Here is a 16015-nt window from a genome sequence, read left to right as displayed (position 1 = left end):
CCCTGTCTATGTAAGCGCTGTGGAATATGTTGGCGCTATACAAAAAAAGTTTATTATTATTATTAATAAATTAAAATAACAAAATATCTCTTGATATATTCTTCAGTTAAACTCCCCCTCAGAGTCCGGCTCTACTCACATTGCATTTGGACTCTATATCTGGCATACATGTCAGGAAGATTTTTACAACCTATGTACCAACACAAGGTCCAATGCCCACGGATGGAAATTCCGCTGCAATTTTTGCTACAGAATTTCGGCTGGGGCACGCTGTCATAGGATTGCATTCGTTTATGCAATCCTATGCTCACAGCCGTTATTTGACCTCGTGAAAATTCGTGCGGTAAACAAATTGCGGCATGTTTGATTTCTCTGCAAGCCTCGCACAGAAACTTCACTGCCGGCGCGTCGGCTTCACTCTGCGTGGCTGTGCAACATTTGGCACATCCCAGAGCGGAGGAGAAGATGCCGGACAGGTAAGTAAAAAGGTCAATGCTGGGGCACAGGCCTAAAGCCCCAATGTTTGCCAGAATATAATACACAGACGTATAATAATCATCCATAAGCCTTATGTTGAAAGCAAAATGTAAACCATGCATTATGTGTTTATTGGGGGCATCTGCTGTAGAGGAAAGTGTAACAGGCTGTGTGTTCACATTTCAGTAAAGCCCAGGCTGTCACAGCCGGCGATGAGAAGTTTGTGTATCTCTGGAGAGATGAAGTATTTGCTCAAGTTAGAGAACTTTTATCCTGCAAGCATCAGGATTACATGGAGGTGCAGAGTGGGAGGATCAGAAGACGTCATGTCATCCACTGAATTATTGGATGATAATCCTGACACAACCTACAGCATCTCCAGTGAGGTCCGAATCCCTGAGGATCGTCACAAGGATCCAAGATTCACAGTACGAGTGACCTGGGAACATGAATCTATGGAGAGCCCGGAATCCAGGGAGCTGTCTATCACAGATCCAGGTGAGGTGCGGAATGTTACCTCCTCGCTGACCTCTAATACTTGTATATATGGAGAGCGCAGGATGAACCCAAGAGACTTTCTCCGGCACATGAGGACTAGCTGTCTAGTTTGGCTTTAACATTTCATTGTACAGCAAATATATAATATCCCTGTGCTAAAGATATCAGCAGTAAGAGGTGGTATTTTTGCAGCAGGATGAGGCAGAAATTGGGTTTAATGGAGGGTAAAACATTTTTTACTGCCTTCCACTTCTATGTAATATGAGCTGCCATTACACATCCCATCCTGACATGTTACATACAGTACATACCTGTGTGATATTTATGTGGGGGATGTTTTTTCTTTGATAAGGTTGGTTTAAAATTACAAAACCTTTCCATGTCCTGTTCTATAGATTACAGATGGCGTCCAGTTGTAGGAAAGATTCAGATTCCCCGCCTAGATCATGGAGTCCCGGCCGTCCTGCAGTGTGATATCTCGGGGTATTTTCCGGATGCAATAACTGTTATATGGTGGAGACGTGCTGGACATAAGAACCATGAGGTAGCTGATGGTGCTGCTAACCAGAGTGTGACATCCAGGAGAGCGGCCGATAACACTTACAGCTACACCGCCAGTCTGCGCATCACCCCCACACTGGGGACACATCAGGGGGCAAAATATATATGTGAAGTGGACCATCCCGCCCTGGAGAAACCCATAGTGAGAAGCACAGGGAGGCTACAAGTCATCGGTGAGTGTATATATATATATATTTGTAGAAATATATAGCTGCCTCCATGCTAATCTGTTCCTGGGCTGGTGGGAGGAGCATATGGTCTTTACAGAGAGTAACGCACAGTGGACTGATAACATCCCACTGTGGTTACGATATATTGATGACGTGTTAATCCTAGGGTCAGGGACTAAAGAGGCATTTATTGATTTTGTTGCATCTCTGAACATCAATCCCATCAATTTAAAACTTACAATGGAGATACAGGAACAATCAATAACCTTCCTGGATGTGAGAATATTTAAAACCTTAGAGGGTACCCTTATGTCAACCCTCTATAGAAAACCCACCACCACAAACAGTCTCCTTGCCTGGGGAAGCTGCCACCCGTACCCTCTGAGAAGGAGAATCCCTAAAGGCCAATACTTACGCCTAAGGCGAAATTGTTCAGATTTGGATGACTTTAAAAAGAAGGGTGTACAATTAGGAGAAAGATTCGTCAAAAGAGGTTACCCAAGGAGTGTCATTGAGGAAGCATATAAGTATGCGGAAGAACAAAGCAGGCCCAGTTTCCTGGTCCCTAAAAGAAGGGACCCTGATAAAACGATACAGATCATTACAACCTTTGATAATGGGGTACCCTACATGAGAAACTTGCTAACCAAATATTGGGACATCCTGCAGGATACAGATCGGAAAGAAATTCTTTCAAAAAACCCCCTACTGACCTTCAGACAAGGTAGAAATGTGAAGGATATGGTAGTCAAAAGCTACCTTAAACCACCCAAATCAATATAGACCTGTGGGGAGGTTCCCCTGTTCTGATTGTTTGGCATGTGATAACATTCTAAAAGGACAGGTGTTCAGAAGCGCAGCAACGGGGATCTCCTATAAGATCGGAGAGTTCATAAATTGTCGCACTTCTGACCTGGTTTATGTAGCTACTTGCCCATGTAAAAAGAATTATGTGGGCAAAACTAAACAAGAATTCAGAAGGCGCATTCTAGCGCACATCGGGAACATCAGACGGGGTGATAATACACCGGTAGCAAACCACATGAGAAAACATCATAATGGCAACCCCGATTTGATCAAATTCCAGGGGATTGAGACGATACGAAGTTATGGACGCCGAGGCAATTTGAACAAAAGACTTCTACAGAAGGAAGCGCAATGGACGTATAGGTTGGACAGCGTTCAACCTAATGGACTAAATGAGGTCCTATCATTTGTGAGTTTCTTATAGCCATGCATGCGTCCTTTTTGATTTATTTGATACCAAAGGGCCCACTTTTGTGGCCGGAGTCTACTTTCACTAACCATGCTTGGCACCCCCACCAGAAGTCCCTTTAACCGTAAATGAAGCATTCACACTCACTTGACAGTCCTCCTCATTAGGCAACTGGCCAATACTGTACTTCCTCTTTCAATGAATAACATCATCTCCAGTTGGATTTGCATTTTTACTCCATCGTAAATTCTAGTATTAATCTTATCCATCCAGGACTAGAATTGATTAAAGCAATAGACACTATCACTTTTACTGGCATCTATGGGACACACGTTACCCCCTATTAGAATATTTGTGATGCATAATGGTCTCTAAAACGGGATATATCTATCATACTTACCCTTTATTCCATCTTGTGGATTATGGTCCCGTTTAAATCCCACTCCCTTAATTATAATGTGTAGCAATGGGTAAGCATGATGCGTCGGAGCGTGCTGACGTCATCATGCGTGCCGACGTAATTACGTGACCCGGCGGCCGGACTGAGCGCTAAGCCTCGGGATTTAGTCTGGCGATCAACCTGAAACATAGCCATGCTAAACATAAGGAGCAAACCGCTGCAGGATGGAGATCCTTATATATGGGGATGGATGCCTTTTTAGGTAAATCCCAGCACAGTTGACACAGAATGAGGAGGTTCGGCCCCCTGCAGGGGGTTGTTCTGTTATTGTGGTGAGTGATTGGCTCAGGGGAGACCACTCCCTTTATGGGTGTGGTGATTGCCTTTATAAGATCTGATCCAACACTTTGCAAGTCATTAGCCACTGGCCTACCACAAGGGTCAGTGATGCTGTCTGTTTGTTATTTTGTCTCTGATAGGGATTGAGGTGGGGGCTGGGTACTTTTAGATACAAGCTGCAGCCTTCGAGTTCTTAAGTGGACTCCTCAAATTCCGTCAGCATAGACAGTACTATTAGGCCTGTCTTTTGGTTGGAAAGTGATTTATGCACCATCCACTTTTCCACTATCTAGAAAGGTTCCTGATGAAACTACTTCATTTGTAGTGGAAACGCGTTGAACCTGAACCTAGGAATTTATACTCCAAACTAGATTTTCTTTTAACTAGTATAGTGTTTATTCTGGTGGAACTTCGTTTCCAAAGACCTTGATCAGTTACATATTAGTATGGGAAGTAGCATTTATACAGCCCAGGCCACTGATTAGAAAAGCCCTATTGTATGTGGCAGTCCACTACTTTAGCCACTAGGGTATTTGAGCAGAAGCCTCAGGGGCAGATGACAGGTCCTTAATTCCGCTACTTTCCGTCCTGCCTTTTTTCAGGCATTTGTTTTGTAGTCTTATTTTGTCCCCTTGTGTCTTGTGTGTTGGTCTAACCAACGATTTAAGATTTAATTACAATAAAGGTTATATTTTAGGAATACAGAATCCTTACAGTGAAACTCCCTTTTAGTGATCTAGTTGATTCTTCTGCCTTAGTGGAAGACTTTGAATTTTGATAGATAGCAGGTTTTCTTTCAGCCAACATGGATATGAACTCTTGGTTAGCAGATGCTAACTCTGTTTTTTCTGATAAAGTTTTTAGTCCGCAGTTACTACATACCAATATCAAAACATGTTTCAAACACCTTAATACTATCTATAAAGAATACACCTGCAATTGGTGGGAAGTACAAGGCCTACAGAAGTATCTGGAACATCAGATTGTACCCCGCGGTCTGAGATCCCTCTTATTACCACCACCCAAGTGCCGCACACTCGAATTTATGACCAGATGGGAGAAAGAAAATACTGAATCCTCCGTTAGACTTATCAAACCTTTGCTTGAGAAAGAAAAATTGAGCCTTGAGAAAAACTCAAGGACTCTTAATGAAGCGATTGAAAAGGCTAAGTTATTCTCCGCTGATCCAGATTTTCCAAATAAGGAGAAACAATTACAAGAGAACTTTGATAAATATGTATTATACATTAAAGAAAAGAACCATCGCTATTTCATGAGGGATTTACAGGATTTTAGAGATAATAAAGTCTATAGGATGACGGATATGAAATTTGGGACGGACATAAGTTCCTCGGAGACCGAGATATCGGAGAGGGAATCGAGTTATTCCAATGCATCTAGGGTTCATTTTTTAGGGGGAAGCCGGAATCGCCAGAGGGGGCGTCCTTGCGGCAGAGGCCGACAGCCCACCCAGAAAAATACTGGTATCCTAGGCCAGCCAATCGGCCAGTACTTTATGAGGGAGCAAAGAGAACCCAATTAATTCCATCTAAGATAGGGGAACGCTCCCTAAATAGATCAGCAAGATCTGATCGTGACCCAGCAAAAGGTATAGACAGTAACTCTCCTACAACCAGTGCCCTCTTGTCACTGGGCTTACCTCATAAGGGGGATGAAGGATCCAAAATGTTGGGGACATCCCCAACATTAAAGGTTATATTTTAGGAATACAGAATCCTTACAGTGAAACCGACATTTGGTAAATAAATTAAAATAACAAAATATCTCTTTATATATTCTTCAGATAAAACCACCCCCAGAGTCCGGCTCTGCTCACATTGCATTTGGACTCTATGTCTGACATACATGTCAGGAACATTTTGCAACCTATGTACCAACATAGAGCCCCAATGATTGCCACAGTATAATACACAGACGCATAATCATCCATAAGCCTTATGTTAAAAAAAATGTAGACTGTGCGTTATATGTTTATTGGGGGCGTCTGCTGTAGAGGAAAGTGTAACAGGCTGTGGATTCCTATACAGTAAGGCCGGTGGCACGTGAACAGATTTGCATTGTCGAATGCGCGATCGGTGTCCGCAGCGCGGATCCGCAATAACTTCCAACACACTTGCGGAATCGAATAGCAATTTTCGTGGAGGAGGAAAAATCGTAGCATTCTCTATTTTTGTGTGAATTTCAAAGACAATGGAAACCATCCGACCAGCAGCCTATCCATAATTGACATTGCAGATAGGTCGCAAGTAATCGCGTCATCGCCTAGCGACAGCGCGGGAAAAATAAACATTTTTTAAAATTTGTACTGCGCATGCCTGACGGTGAACCGCCGGCTCAATCCGCAATAAAGATTTAAACATTTCCGTTGTGGACACTAGCCGCATTCGGAGCAGGATTCTGCTATGTGCTCCAGCATGCGTAATCCGACCCATTCGTGTGTCGCCAGCCTAAAGAAAAAAAAGTATTCTAATGTACTATATATCTACTTAGTGGATGTCGAGGGCACTCTTGGCATCTGCCATGTCAATAATGCTCCATGGACCCCTTCAGCATATTTATCAGGAGGTACAATGAACATGGCCTTAGATATATCTTTATGGAGATAATGATATCTTCACAATAAAGGTCTTTTTAAACGGTCCTGATATCAGCATTAATGTTCCTCTGAACGTTTGTTCGCCCGACAATCAGGCCGTGTAAAAAAGACAATTATCCAACTAATGAGTGAGCGCTCGCTGGCTGATCATTGGTATTCAGTGAACATGAAGATGCTTTCTGATCGGCTCTGTATGTCTCTCCATGTGAACAGGGAGGTATATAGCCATCCAGTGGGGCACAAACTATCTTACTAGTGTTCATCTCCATAATCCAATTCTTGGCCGGTGTAGAAGAAAATTAAATGAGCTCCTGATTTATTATAACGAATGACAAACTGATACAAGTGGAGACTAATGTTTCTGTTTTTGGACTGATTTGTTAAAAAGAGGAAACCTTAGTTTCTTTTTGTTTCAGTTTGGTATCTGTGTCTGAATAGGTTTGTAGGATTGTAGACAGATCCATTAACCTGTCTCCTCCCTACAGCACTAGAAACTAAGGCCGGCAGCATATGATATTTGGGGTCGTATTCGTGGATGAAAATTGCTCATTAAAGACTTAGGGCGGACACCCACTGGCGATTTTTTTCTATCTTGTGCTGCGAGAGCAAGTGAAAACACTCTCCTCACAGCACAAGAAAGTCGCCGGGATGAGAATGGGATATCGCCAGTCTTTTCAATGGGGCCAGCGGCAGCAGCGCTAGCCCCATTGAAAAGATAGGGAGAATACCTGTGACAGCTGTGACAGCTGTGGCAGAAGTGCAGCATGCTATCCCATGCTGAAAGTGCTGGACAGCAGTGTCGGGGAGCCTGCTGGAGGACATGTCTGAGCGGCGGAGAGGTGAGTAAATTTTTTATTTTTTTTTTACCACTTAATGATGATTTTTCAGAGAAGTGCTTATATTTCAAGCCCTTCCCCCAAAATCATACTGCAGGGTTTGCCACAAACCAACTGCTTTCAATGAGACTGGCAGCAGCGCCGATCCCATTGAAAGCAATGGGATAGCATGCTGCACTTCTGCCACAGCTGTCACAGCTGTGACAGCAGTGGTAGAAGTCTGCAGTATTCTCCCTATCTTTTCAATGGGGCTAGCGCTGCTGCCACTGGCACCATTGAAAAGACTGGCGATATCCCAGCATCATCCAGTTTTTTTTCTCGCACTGCAAAGCGAGTGTTTTCACTTGCTCTCGCAGCGCAATAGAGAAAAAAATGCCAGTTGGTGTCCACCCTTTGGTTGCCTAAAATAATGCAGTGAATATGCAGTAACATCTGTGTTCACATTTGTCTCTTTTTTATTGCACCCATGTGTTCTGTGGACTGTGAAAAAACTGGCATCACTTGGGCCGTCTTGGCTTTTTTTGCCGACGCATAAAAAATGCAGTGGAACTGGATGCAACAGAGATTTACAAAAATGCATATATGCACCAAAAATACATATACACAAACAGCAAAAATGGGGCATTTTTCACGGAGCAAAGTTGCATATGCCTGTGTGAATAAGGTCCGAGGTCAATGGAACTGCAAACCTGCATGTAGAAGCAATCTGCAAACACTGAACATGTTGGTTCATAAAGGACATTGCTATTATATTTACTGTGCTCATAATATATAAGGCTAGTAGTGCGCATCTCCATCAGCTGCCAGCGACCAAGTGACCCATTTAGGCCTCTCTTGGGGCCTAAGGCCTCATGTCCTCGGGGAAAATCAGGCCCGCTAAGGATTCTCCATGGAGAATCCGCAGCGGGTCCCTCCTGCCCCGCGGACATGAGCGCTGAAAATAGAATATACTCACCTGCTGCAGGTCGTGCGTGTCTTCCCTTCGGCCCGGCGGATGTGCTCGGCATGCCGGCTGCATGCGGGCCGAAACAAGAAGATCCGGCCGGGAAGGAGGAAAGACATGCACGACCCGCAGTAGGTGAGTATATTCTAATTTTAGGTCTCCCGCGGATTCGGACGGCTTCCATAGGCTTCAATAGAAGCCTGCGGGAGCCGTCCGCGCGGGAGACCCGCACGAAATGGAGCATGGTCCGGATTTTTTCCTGCACGCAGAGAAAAATGACATCCGCAGGTATTTAACTACCTGCAGGTGTCTAATGCATCCCTATGGGGCGCGGATCCGCGTGCAGGAAAAACGCTGTGGATTTTAAATCAGAATTTGTAAGTGGACATGAGGCCTAGGTCTCCAAATGAACTCGGGGAAATTTGAATCCAGATACAAGATACTATAATGAAAAGGCTTTGGGACAGATGGGTGGATAGGACAAAAAAGGAGGCAGCCCCTCCCCCACCTGCACACTGCTAAACAGACTAAGTTCTTCTGTACTTCCTACATAAATGCGCTCACACTCGTACACCATAGCTTCTACATGCAGTAGACACAAACAGGAGGCACACAGTAGCAGAAAGCTGCAGCCCACTTTCCCTGACTTCATTTGGAGGCTCGGACCCGAACAGAGGTGAATGTTTAATGTCGGGTCCCATCTACAAGAGGTGGCTGGCAGACGGGTCCCACACTGTGATGGAGATGTGCGCTAGGAGCCCCGTGGTTTATGTGTGCGGTATATATACCAGTTACACAATATAAGCCCCACATATACAATGTCTGTAGCGCTCTGTGCCTCATGCTTACTTCTGCTCTATGTAATACCCATGGCGTACCGGCTCCGCACACATATGTAGGACCTGATCACCGACTTGGTCTATTCTGCATTATGCAAATTGATAATGGAGAGAAAATAATTCATTCCTATCTGTTGTTACACGGATATCAATGCGATTAAAAAGAAACAAAACTTATACTGCAGCAGCTGTGTAAAAAATAAGAGTAAGCGCGGCTTCACATGGGTATGTACTATGTTGGGCACACCTCAGAGCAAAGTTTTTTGCACCTTGAGTGAGGCTATTTTGCGCATGGATCGGTGTAATTTACTGTACTTTTTCTGCCCCGAGTTCATCCAGTTGTGTATTGTCCCACATTTGCGCATCTCCCCCCCCCCCCCGATTTCTATGGGGACCTTTAGTGCGCACAAAAGTATAGCATGCTGCGGTTTTTTCAGCATGCGTTAAATTTAAATGCAAAACAATGGGTGTGAGCACGAATCCATTGAAGTCGATGGGTTCTATTCTGTGCATATTACACACACAAATTTCATGCGCGCAAAAAACACATGCAAATAAGCCAGATTCATACGGCTTTAGTCACAACTTTCATTGAACGCCACACAGACACCCGTCTGAGCTCGATGGACCCCAACATCCAGGGTCCATGGATACGGAAAATAGACAAGAATAGGACAGGGCAGCAATTTTTTTTTCAGTGCTTGGTAAAATCATTCATGTGAACGGCATCATGATCTGTAATGGAGCCGTGTGCAGAGCATGGAATACACGGACCACACACGGCCTGAAAATACAGCTTTGTGAACGGGCCATAATTTATCACTGAGTCTGTCACTAAAGGGGGACACAATTGTTATATACTGTATTTTCTGCTTTATAAGATGCACTTTTCTTCCTTCCAAAGCGTGCAATCACGCTAACTAAATCGCGGTCGCACAAAGACCCTTGCAATCGCGCGAACAAATGTGCGGTCACTCTCCAGTTTTCTCTCCTCCCCACTGCCCCCATACATGCTGTTGATTGGTGGTGAGTGCCGGCAGGAACTGCTCCTGCATCCTTGCCTCCACCAATCGGCTTCCCCCCCACTTGACAAACAAGCACTGCTGTGACATGGAGCTCTGCTGTTTCAGACCTCTGCTGCTCCATCGCCCGGCACTATCCCCTGCACTGTCCCTGGGTGAGTACAAAATATTTTTTCCCTATTTTCTCCCTAAAACTGGGGTGCATCTTATCATCCGATGCATCCTATAAAGCGAAAAATACGGTAATCATTCCTGGCAGTACATGAGATTACTGATAGATGATATTTGCAGCCTCACACTACAGCGCAGCGTGACGTCCGTCCCCCGAGGATGTAATGACTATATAATCCCAGAATGTCAGTGCTGTATAATGGGGACATTACAGGGAGACGGGTGGGATGTACCTGCGAGGATCAGGTGATATGGAGCAAAATTTCCCCAGCAGTCGAGTAATTATCAGATTTACCAGTTTCTGGAATATTCTTATGTCACATTGTAAATTCCTACTAAATCATCTCCTTCTGTTTCAGATGTAGAAAAGAAAAGTAGAGGCATCCTAAGATGGTAAGTCATTCTATTAATCCAGCAGAGTTATTATATAGTAAATGGTAGCAGGTGTGATGAGTCATATAGGTGACAGCTGGGTGAGGATGCCGTCACTGACCGGTCACATCTCTACACGGACATCACTGATTCTATAGTGTGATACTGTGTCTGACTTATGTGGGGGTCTATAGTGGGGGGCCACAACCCTTCCAGTGAGGGGATTACTGAGCCCACCATGAACTGAGCTTTATGTTTAATCCCTGTATAGTGAGCGCTTGTATAGTCTACATCACCTCCTCCTTTAGATTGTAAGCTTTCAGAGTCAGGTCCATCACTGTGAGATGCTATTTAGTTCTGAGTGTTAAGTATTGTGGATCAGTTTTATTAAGGTTATTACTAGAGTTAAGCAAACATGCTCATCCGAGCTTGATGCTCGTTTGAGTATTAGCATACTCGATGGTGCTTGTTACTCGAGCGAGTACCACTCCGAATTTGACTCCTTCCCGTTTTGACCCCTCACCGCATTAACACTTCCTGCTGTGATGTGCCAGTGTCCGTATGTCCACAGCAGTATGTGGAGAGATAGAGAGAGAGAGAGATAGAAAGATAGAGATAGAAAAAAAAAACTCAGCACCGGGCGGGTCAAATACAAAAATGCTCGGGTCTCCCTTTGACTTCAATGGGGTTTGTTACTCGAATAGAGCTCTGAATATTACGAAAAGCTCGACTCGAATAACGAGCACCCAACCATTTAGGTACTCGCTCATCTCTAGTTATTACTATTACCACTACACCATGTACAGTCCATTCCCACCGTGTCACGGTGACTGTATGATTTCTGCAGCGCTCAGTATCCGGTATATACAGTCCTCAGTCTTTGGTGATCTCCTGTTCTCAGTCCCCGATGACCATGGAGTTACCTCTGTGCCCCCTGACTATTATAGGACTTGTAGCCAACAATAAGATAAATCAGCTGATCCATAGACGGACGTCTCCTGTATACAGAACCAGCCGACATCACAGAACACCCTGATCTTTATGGCTTTAGAAATTGGGTTAAAAGAGAAATAATCGGTGTTGTCTTTTGTAGGCTTAAACCAATACCCACATTTGGTGCCGAGGAAAAAGTGGATCAGCGAGCAGTTGAGGTAGATGAAGATATAAAAGAAGAGCCGCAAGAAGAAAGAGAAAACTTAACTCTTGAGAAAGACAATGGAAGTTAATGTCGTTCTTGTATGACCAATCAGGCGTTTCAAAGATCGCAATGGATGTTTATGTGTGATGTATGGATTCCCACAGTTGGGAGCAACAATGTCCGAGCCAAAGTGCCAGAGAGATTTTTTATGTGGATTCATTCTACAGAGCCATGATTATACTTCACTCTTTGTGAATTCATGAATGGGTGAGTGAGTGCTGCCTCTGATTGGCTGAGCGCAGGGACCAATCAGAGGCAGCTCTCAGGAGAACTGCCGGCCGGATGCGGCTGAACTCCGGCTGCTGGGAAAAGCTGAGTATACATTTTTTTTTAATTTTTACACATTTTAGGATGATTTTCAGGGAAGGGCTTATATTTTTAAGCCCTTCCTGAAAATTTATCCCGCACTCGCTGGCAGCCCATTGTTTTCAATGGAGCCGGCTGTATTGCCGGCTCCATTGAATTCAATGGGCGAACATCGTTCTTCTCTGCCACAGCTGTTACAGCTGTGGCAGAGGAGAACGATCTTTAGTATATGTTCTCAATGGGGTCGGCGCTGCTGCCGCCGGCCCCATTGAGCGCATATATAGAACACAGCGATGCGCAGAACACACATAGGCGCGTTCTGCGATTCGTTGTGTCCTATAATTGATCGCACATCCGCATAAAAAGACATGTGACCAATCCCATTGGGATGCATTTGGTCTATAGATCTGCAGATCGCAAGCGCGTCTGCAGATCGGACCAAAAAACGGTTGTGTGACCGAGGCCTGAGGGGGCAGCAGGAGCTTGTGTGTCCTTAAGTAGTAAAACGAGTACAGGACTGCTGGTGGGCTTCAGTATGAGGGAACAGCAGGGGCTTGTGGGTTCTTAAGGAATAAGATAAAACTGAAAATTAATTTTGTACAAGGAGAAAAGAAAAATAGGAGAACTTTAGTGCTCAGATAGAGTTTCAATAAAAATCTGTCTCTTCAATGCTGCAGAAATATTATTTTAATTTTTATTTTATGTACACAATCAATAGTCAGAATTCATTTTATGTTTTGGTCAATTCAAGACCTTTATCAGATAATCTGACATAGTATAAAGTTTCTTGACATTAGATAAGAATACCAAATACTAAAAATGTATAAAGTATGGAAGATCTTCCTTTTGTTAAATAAATTTTTTCAGCTGATTCAATATTCAACCTCTGCCTTCTGGAGTCCCTTCTCACCACTGTAACATCTACACAGAGGTACCACACTACACTCTAGGGAAAAGAAAACAAGGTTATGGTATTGGACACCCCTGTGGTGCCCAATCCCCACACCTTACTGGCGCAGGTGCCACATACCTACTTCACAGTGTTGGACTTAACAAATGCTTATTTCAGTGTTCCCCTCCCCCCAGACTGCCAATACCTTTTTGCCTTCACCTTTAAAGGTAAACAGTATGTGTGGATGGTTCTCCCGCAGGGTGCTCACAACTCGTCAAACATGTACACTCAGGCACTCCAGTCAGTGTTGCTGTGTTGGCCCCTTCCACCTGGGGTGATATTTCTGTAATATGTTGATGATCTTTTACTGTGTGCTGATGATTTGGAAGCCTGCCAACAGGCTACTATCTCACTGTTGATTTTCCTTGCAAAAAATGGCTGCAAAGCCTCAAAGAAAAAACTACCGGTTTTGCAAAGAAAAAGTTGTTTAATTGGGCCACTACCTGGCTCAAGGAACCAGATATCTGACAGAGAAATGGAAGGTCGCTTTCCAGGTCATTCCTGTGCCCTCCTCTGTTGCCAAACTCTAAACCTATTAGGCCTTATCTCCTACTGCCGTCCATGGATCCGCTCTGCTTCATCTCTCATGCAACCACTCTATGACTGTCTCTCAATCACTCCCTGCTCTCTAACTGCAGAATCAACTGACAACTTTCACACTTTACAACTCTCTATTCTCAGCTCTCCAGCCTTGGGAATTCCTAACTATACTCTACCTTTCACTCTTTTCTGCACTGAACTCTCTGTCCATGCAACAGCAGTATTGACACAAAAACATGGAGGGTGACCAGGACCGCTTGGATACTACTCCATGCGATTGGATCCAGTGGCTCAGGGAGCTCCCTCAAGTGTCTGTGTGGTGGCAGCAGTATAAGCAATGGTTGACAAATCCTCTGAATTAGTACTGGACTACCCCCTAGTGGTCCTCACCCCTCATGACATTCAGAGCATACTGACACAGGTCCAACATAAACATTTGTCTTTGGCACGTCAAATCCAGCTACAATGTGCCCTGTTTATGACCTTTTCAGCATTGCACTACGTTGAACCCGGCTACTCTTCTTCCAATCCAGTACCCTGGTTCAAATGGGGGAGGAAGAAACATAGGTGATTTAGGTACTGCAGATCTGTTATTTTTAAATCCTTTGCAGCAAGACTCTGATTTATTTGAAATAGAACATCACCATTACTGCCTAGCATTGATGCAACAAGAAACTGCAGGTTTTGAAACAGTTACTGAAACCCTATTTGACAATGCACATTTTGAGCTTTTTGTAGATGGCTCCAGGTACCAGGCTGAGGATGAACGATTCCACACCGGATATGCAGTGGTCACATAACATGATGTCCTAAAAGCAGAAGCACTGCCTTTGCATGTCTCAGCACAAGAAGCAGAACAGAAAGCCCTCACTGAAGCATGTAGAGTGGCAGAAGGTAAGATGGCAAACATTTACACTGATCCCCGGTATGCATTTGGCATTGCTCATGATTACAGTCCACTATGGAATTAAGAATGGTGCAGCAGTGCAGAGACTTATGGAGGCCCTACTCCTACCTGAAAAAGTAGCAGTCCTCAAGGTGAAAGCTCACACCAAAGCCGACACTGGAGAAGCAAGAGGCAATGCCCTAGCAGACTTCACAGCAAAGGCAACGGCCCTCAAGCCGTGGAAGAAAGAAGAAAAAAAGATACTGACTGCACAGTTCAGAGACAAAAACTTAGACATTGCTATGCTAAAAATTTTACAGTCACAAGCCAGTAAGGAAGAAAAGGATAAATGGACTAAGATGGGAGCGACAGAACAGGGCGGCGTATGGCGAACAGACAACAGAATTTGCCTACCCTTATCCCTGTATGTCATGATGGCCCAGCTGATGCATGGAAAGACACATCTATCAAAAGCAGCAATGATGTTGACGCTTGAACGAGGATTGGTGGCCCCTGGATTCTCTGTAGCTGCTGCATCATTTGTTCTATCTTGCATGATCTGTGCCATAAGTAACCCAGAACAGAAGGTAAAGGTGCCACAAAAACACTTGCCTAAGCCACTCTACCCATTTCAGAGATGGCAAATTGACTATATTCAGCTTCCACCTGTTGGGAAGTATGAATATGTGCTTGTTTATGTTGATGTCTTTTCAGATTGGATTAAAGCCTACCCTGTCACCAAGGCAACCTCATAGGTAACTGCAAAGAAGCTCATGAATGAGGTAATCTGCAGATTCGGGGTACCAGAAGTGATTGACTCAGACAGGTGGCAGGAGCAGATGTCTATTACAACTTTACCTGCAATAAGTCTGTGGTAGGGAAATGTGCACAAGTATCACTTAACCAGATGTCAGCAACAAATGATTCAGTGATCCTGTGCAGCCGAACAAAATGGCAAAATATGATCAATAGTATGAGGTGTAACAACACTGTAAAAAGCCCTAGTCATAATAGGCATGTCAAATTACCCACCGGTTGGGTCTTTTCTTGTGGAAATATTACATATACCCACATTCCTGCAAATATTACAGTAGGACCATGTGTTCTGTCCCGTCTAAGTATTTTTATGTATCAGAAGCCAGAACATCTGCACCAGAGCAAGAGAGACAAAAGCGTTAAACTAGAACTGTGAAGGACCTCCAACCTTTCTAAATAACTCAGAACTCTATCCTGTCCTCACCTATGCACAGTTAACATGCACTGTTTACTTTCTTACTTAGCCTCAAACACCCTAATGCCAGTAACAAACGTAACAGTCACCCTCATAAGTCTCCTAACCATCTGCACATGAGCTCCTCACTCAGCACGAATGTAGAGTGATGATAGCAACTACAGTAGCTGAAAGACTATTGCACTGAAGAACAGTACGCACCACAACTGAAGTACGTAACCCTGATGTAAGGCTCGTGTAAAACCAGAGTACAACACTTAGCACGGTGAGAAGGAACGTACACATGGTAGAAAATAGCCACACATTAAGCTATGCCGAACGGTAACACCACTCCAGGGAGGAGGAAGCCTGGCCCTAACCTGGCAGGTGAGGTGAAGGGTCCCTACCTAGCAGCGGAGTATTTGCCCCACAGTCTTCATCCTGGGCCCTGACTGTCCCTGA

At 44.3% G+C, this 16015-nt stretch overlaps 1 protein-coding gene across 1 annotated transcript; it reads left to right on the top strand.

The window, feature by feature from the left end:
- The first annotated feature begins 770 nt into the window (after positions 1-770).
- LOC136577646 (uncharacterized) lies at positions 771-11771 on the top strand. Its single transcript, XM_066577555.1, has 4 exons — positions 771-975; positions 1371-1709; positions 10449-10482; positions 11555-11771. Exons 1-4 carry the CDS (start codon positions 804-806, stop codon positions 11685-11687), a joined length of 678 nt encoding a protein of 225 aa, XP_066433652.1. The 5' UTR covers positions 771-803; the 3' UTR covers positions 11688-11771.
- The last annotated feature ends 4244 nt before the right edge of the window (positions 11772-16015 follow it).

The sequence above is a fragment of the Eleutherodactylus coqui genome, chromosome 8, assembly GCF_035609145.1.
Source record: "Eleutherodactylus coqui strain aEleCoq1 chromosome 8, aEleCoq1.hap1, whole genome shotgun sequence".
In the NCBI taxonomy this organism is placed as follows: Eukaryota; Metazoa; Chordata; class Amphibia; order Anura; family Eleutherodactylidae; genus Eleutherodactylus; species Eleutherodactylus coqui.
This window is presented reverse-complemented; position numbering and strand designations above follow the sequence as displayed.

Coding starts and splice junctions, on each gene's coding strand:
- LOC136577646 (XM_066577555.1), top strand. CDS start 804: ATGTCATCCACTGAATTATTGGATGATAATCCTGACACAACCTACAGC. Junction 1,710..10,448: donor AGGGAGGCTACAAGTCATCG/GTGAGTGTATAT, acceptor CTTCTGTTTCAG/ATGTAGAAAAGAAAAGTAGA. Junction 10,483..11,554: donor AGTAGAGGCATCCTAAGATG/GTAAGTCATTCT, acceptor TGTCTTTTGTAG/GCTTAAACCAATACCCACAT.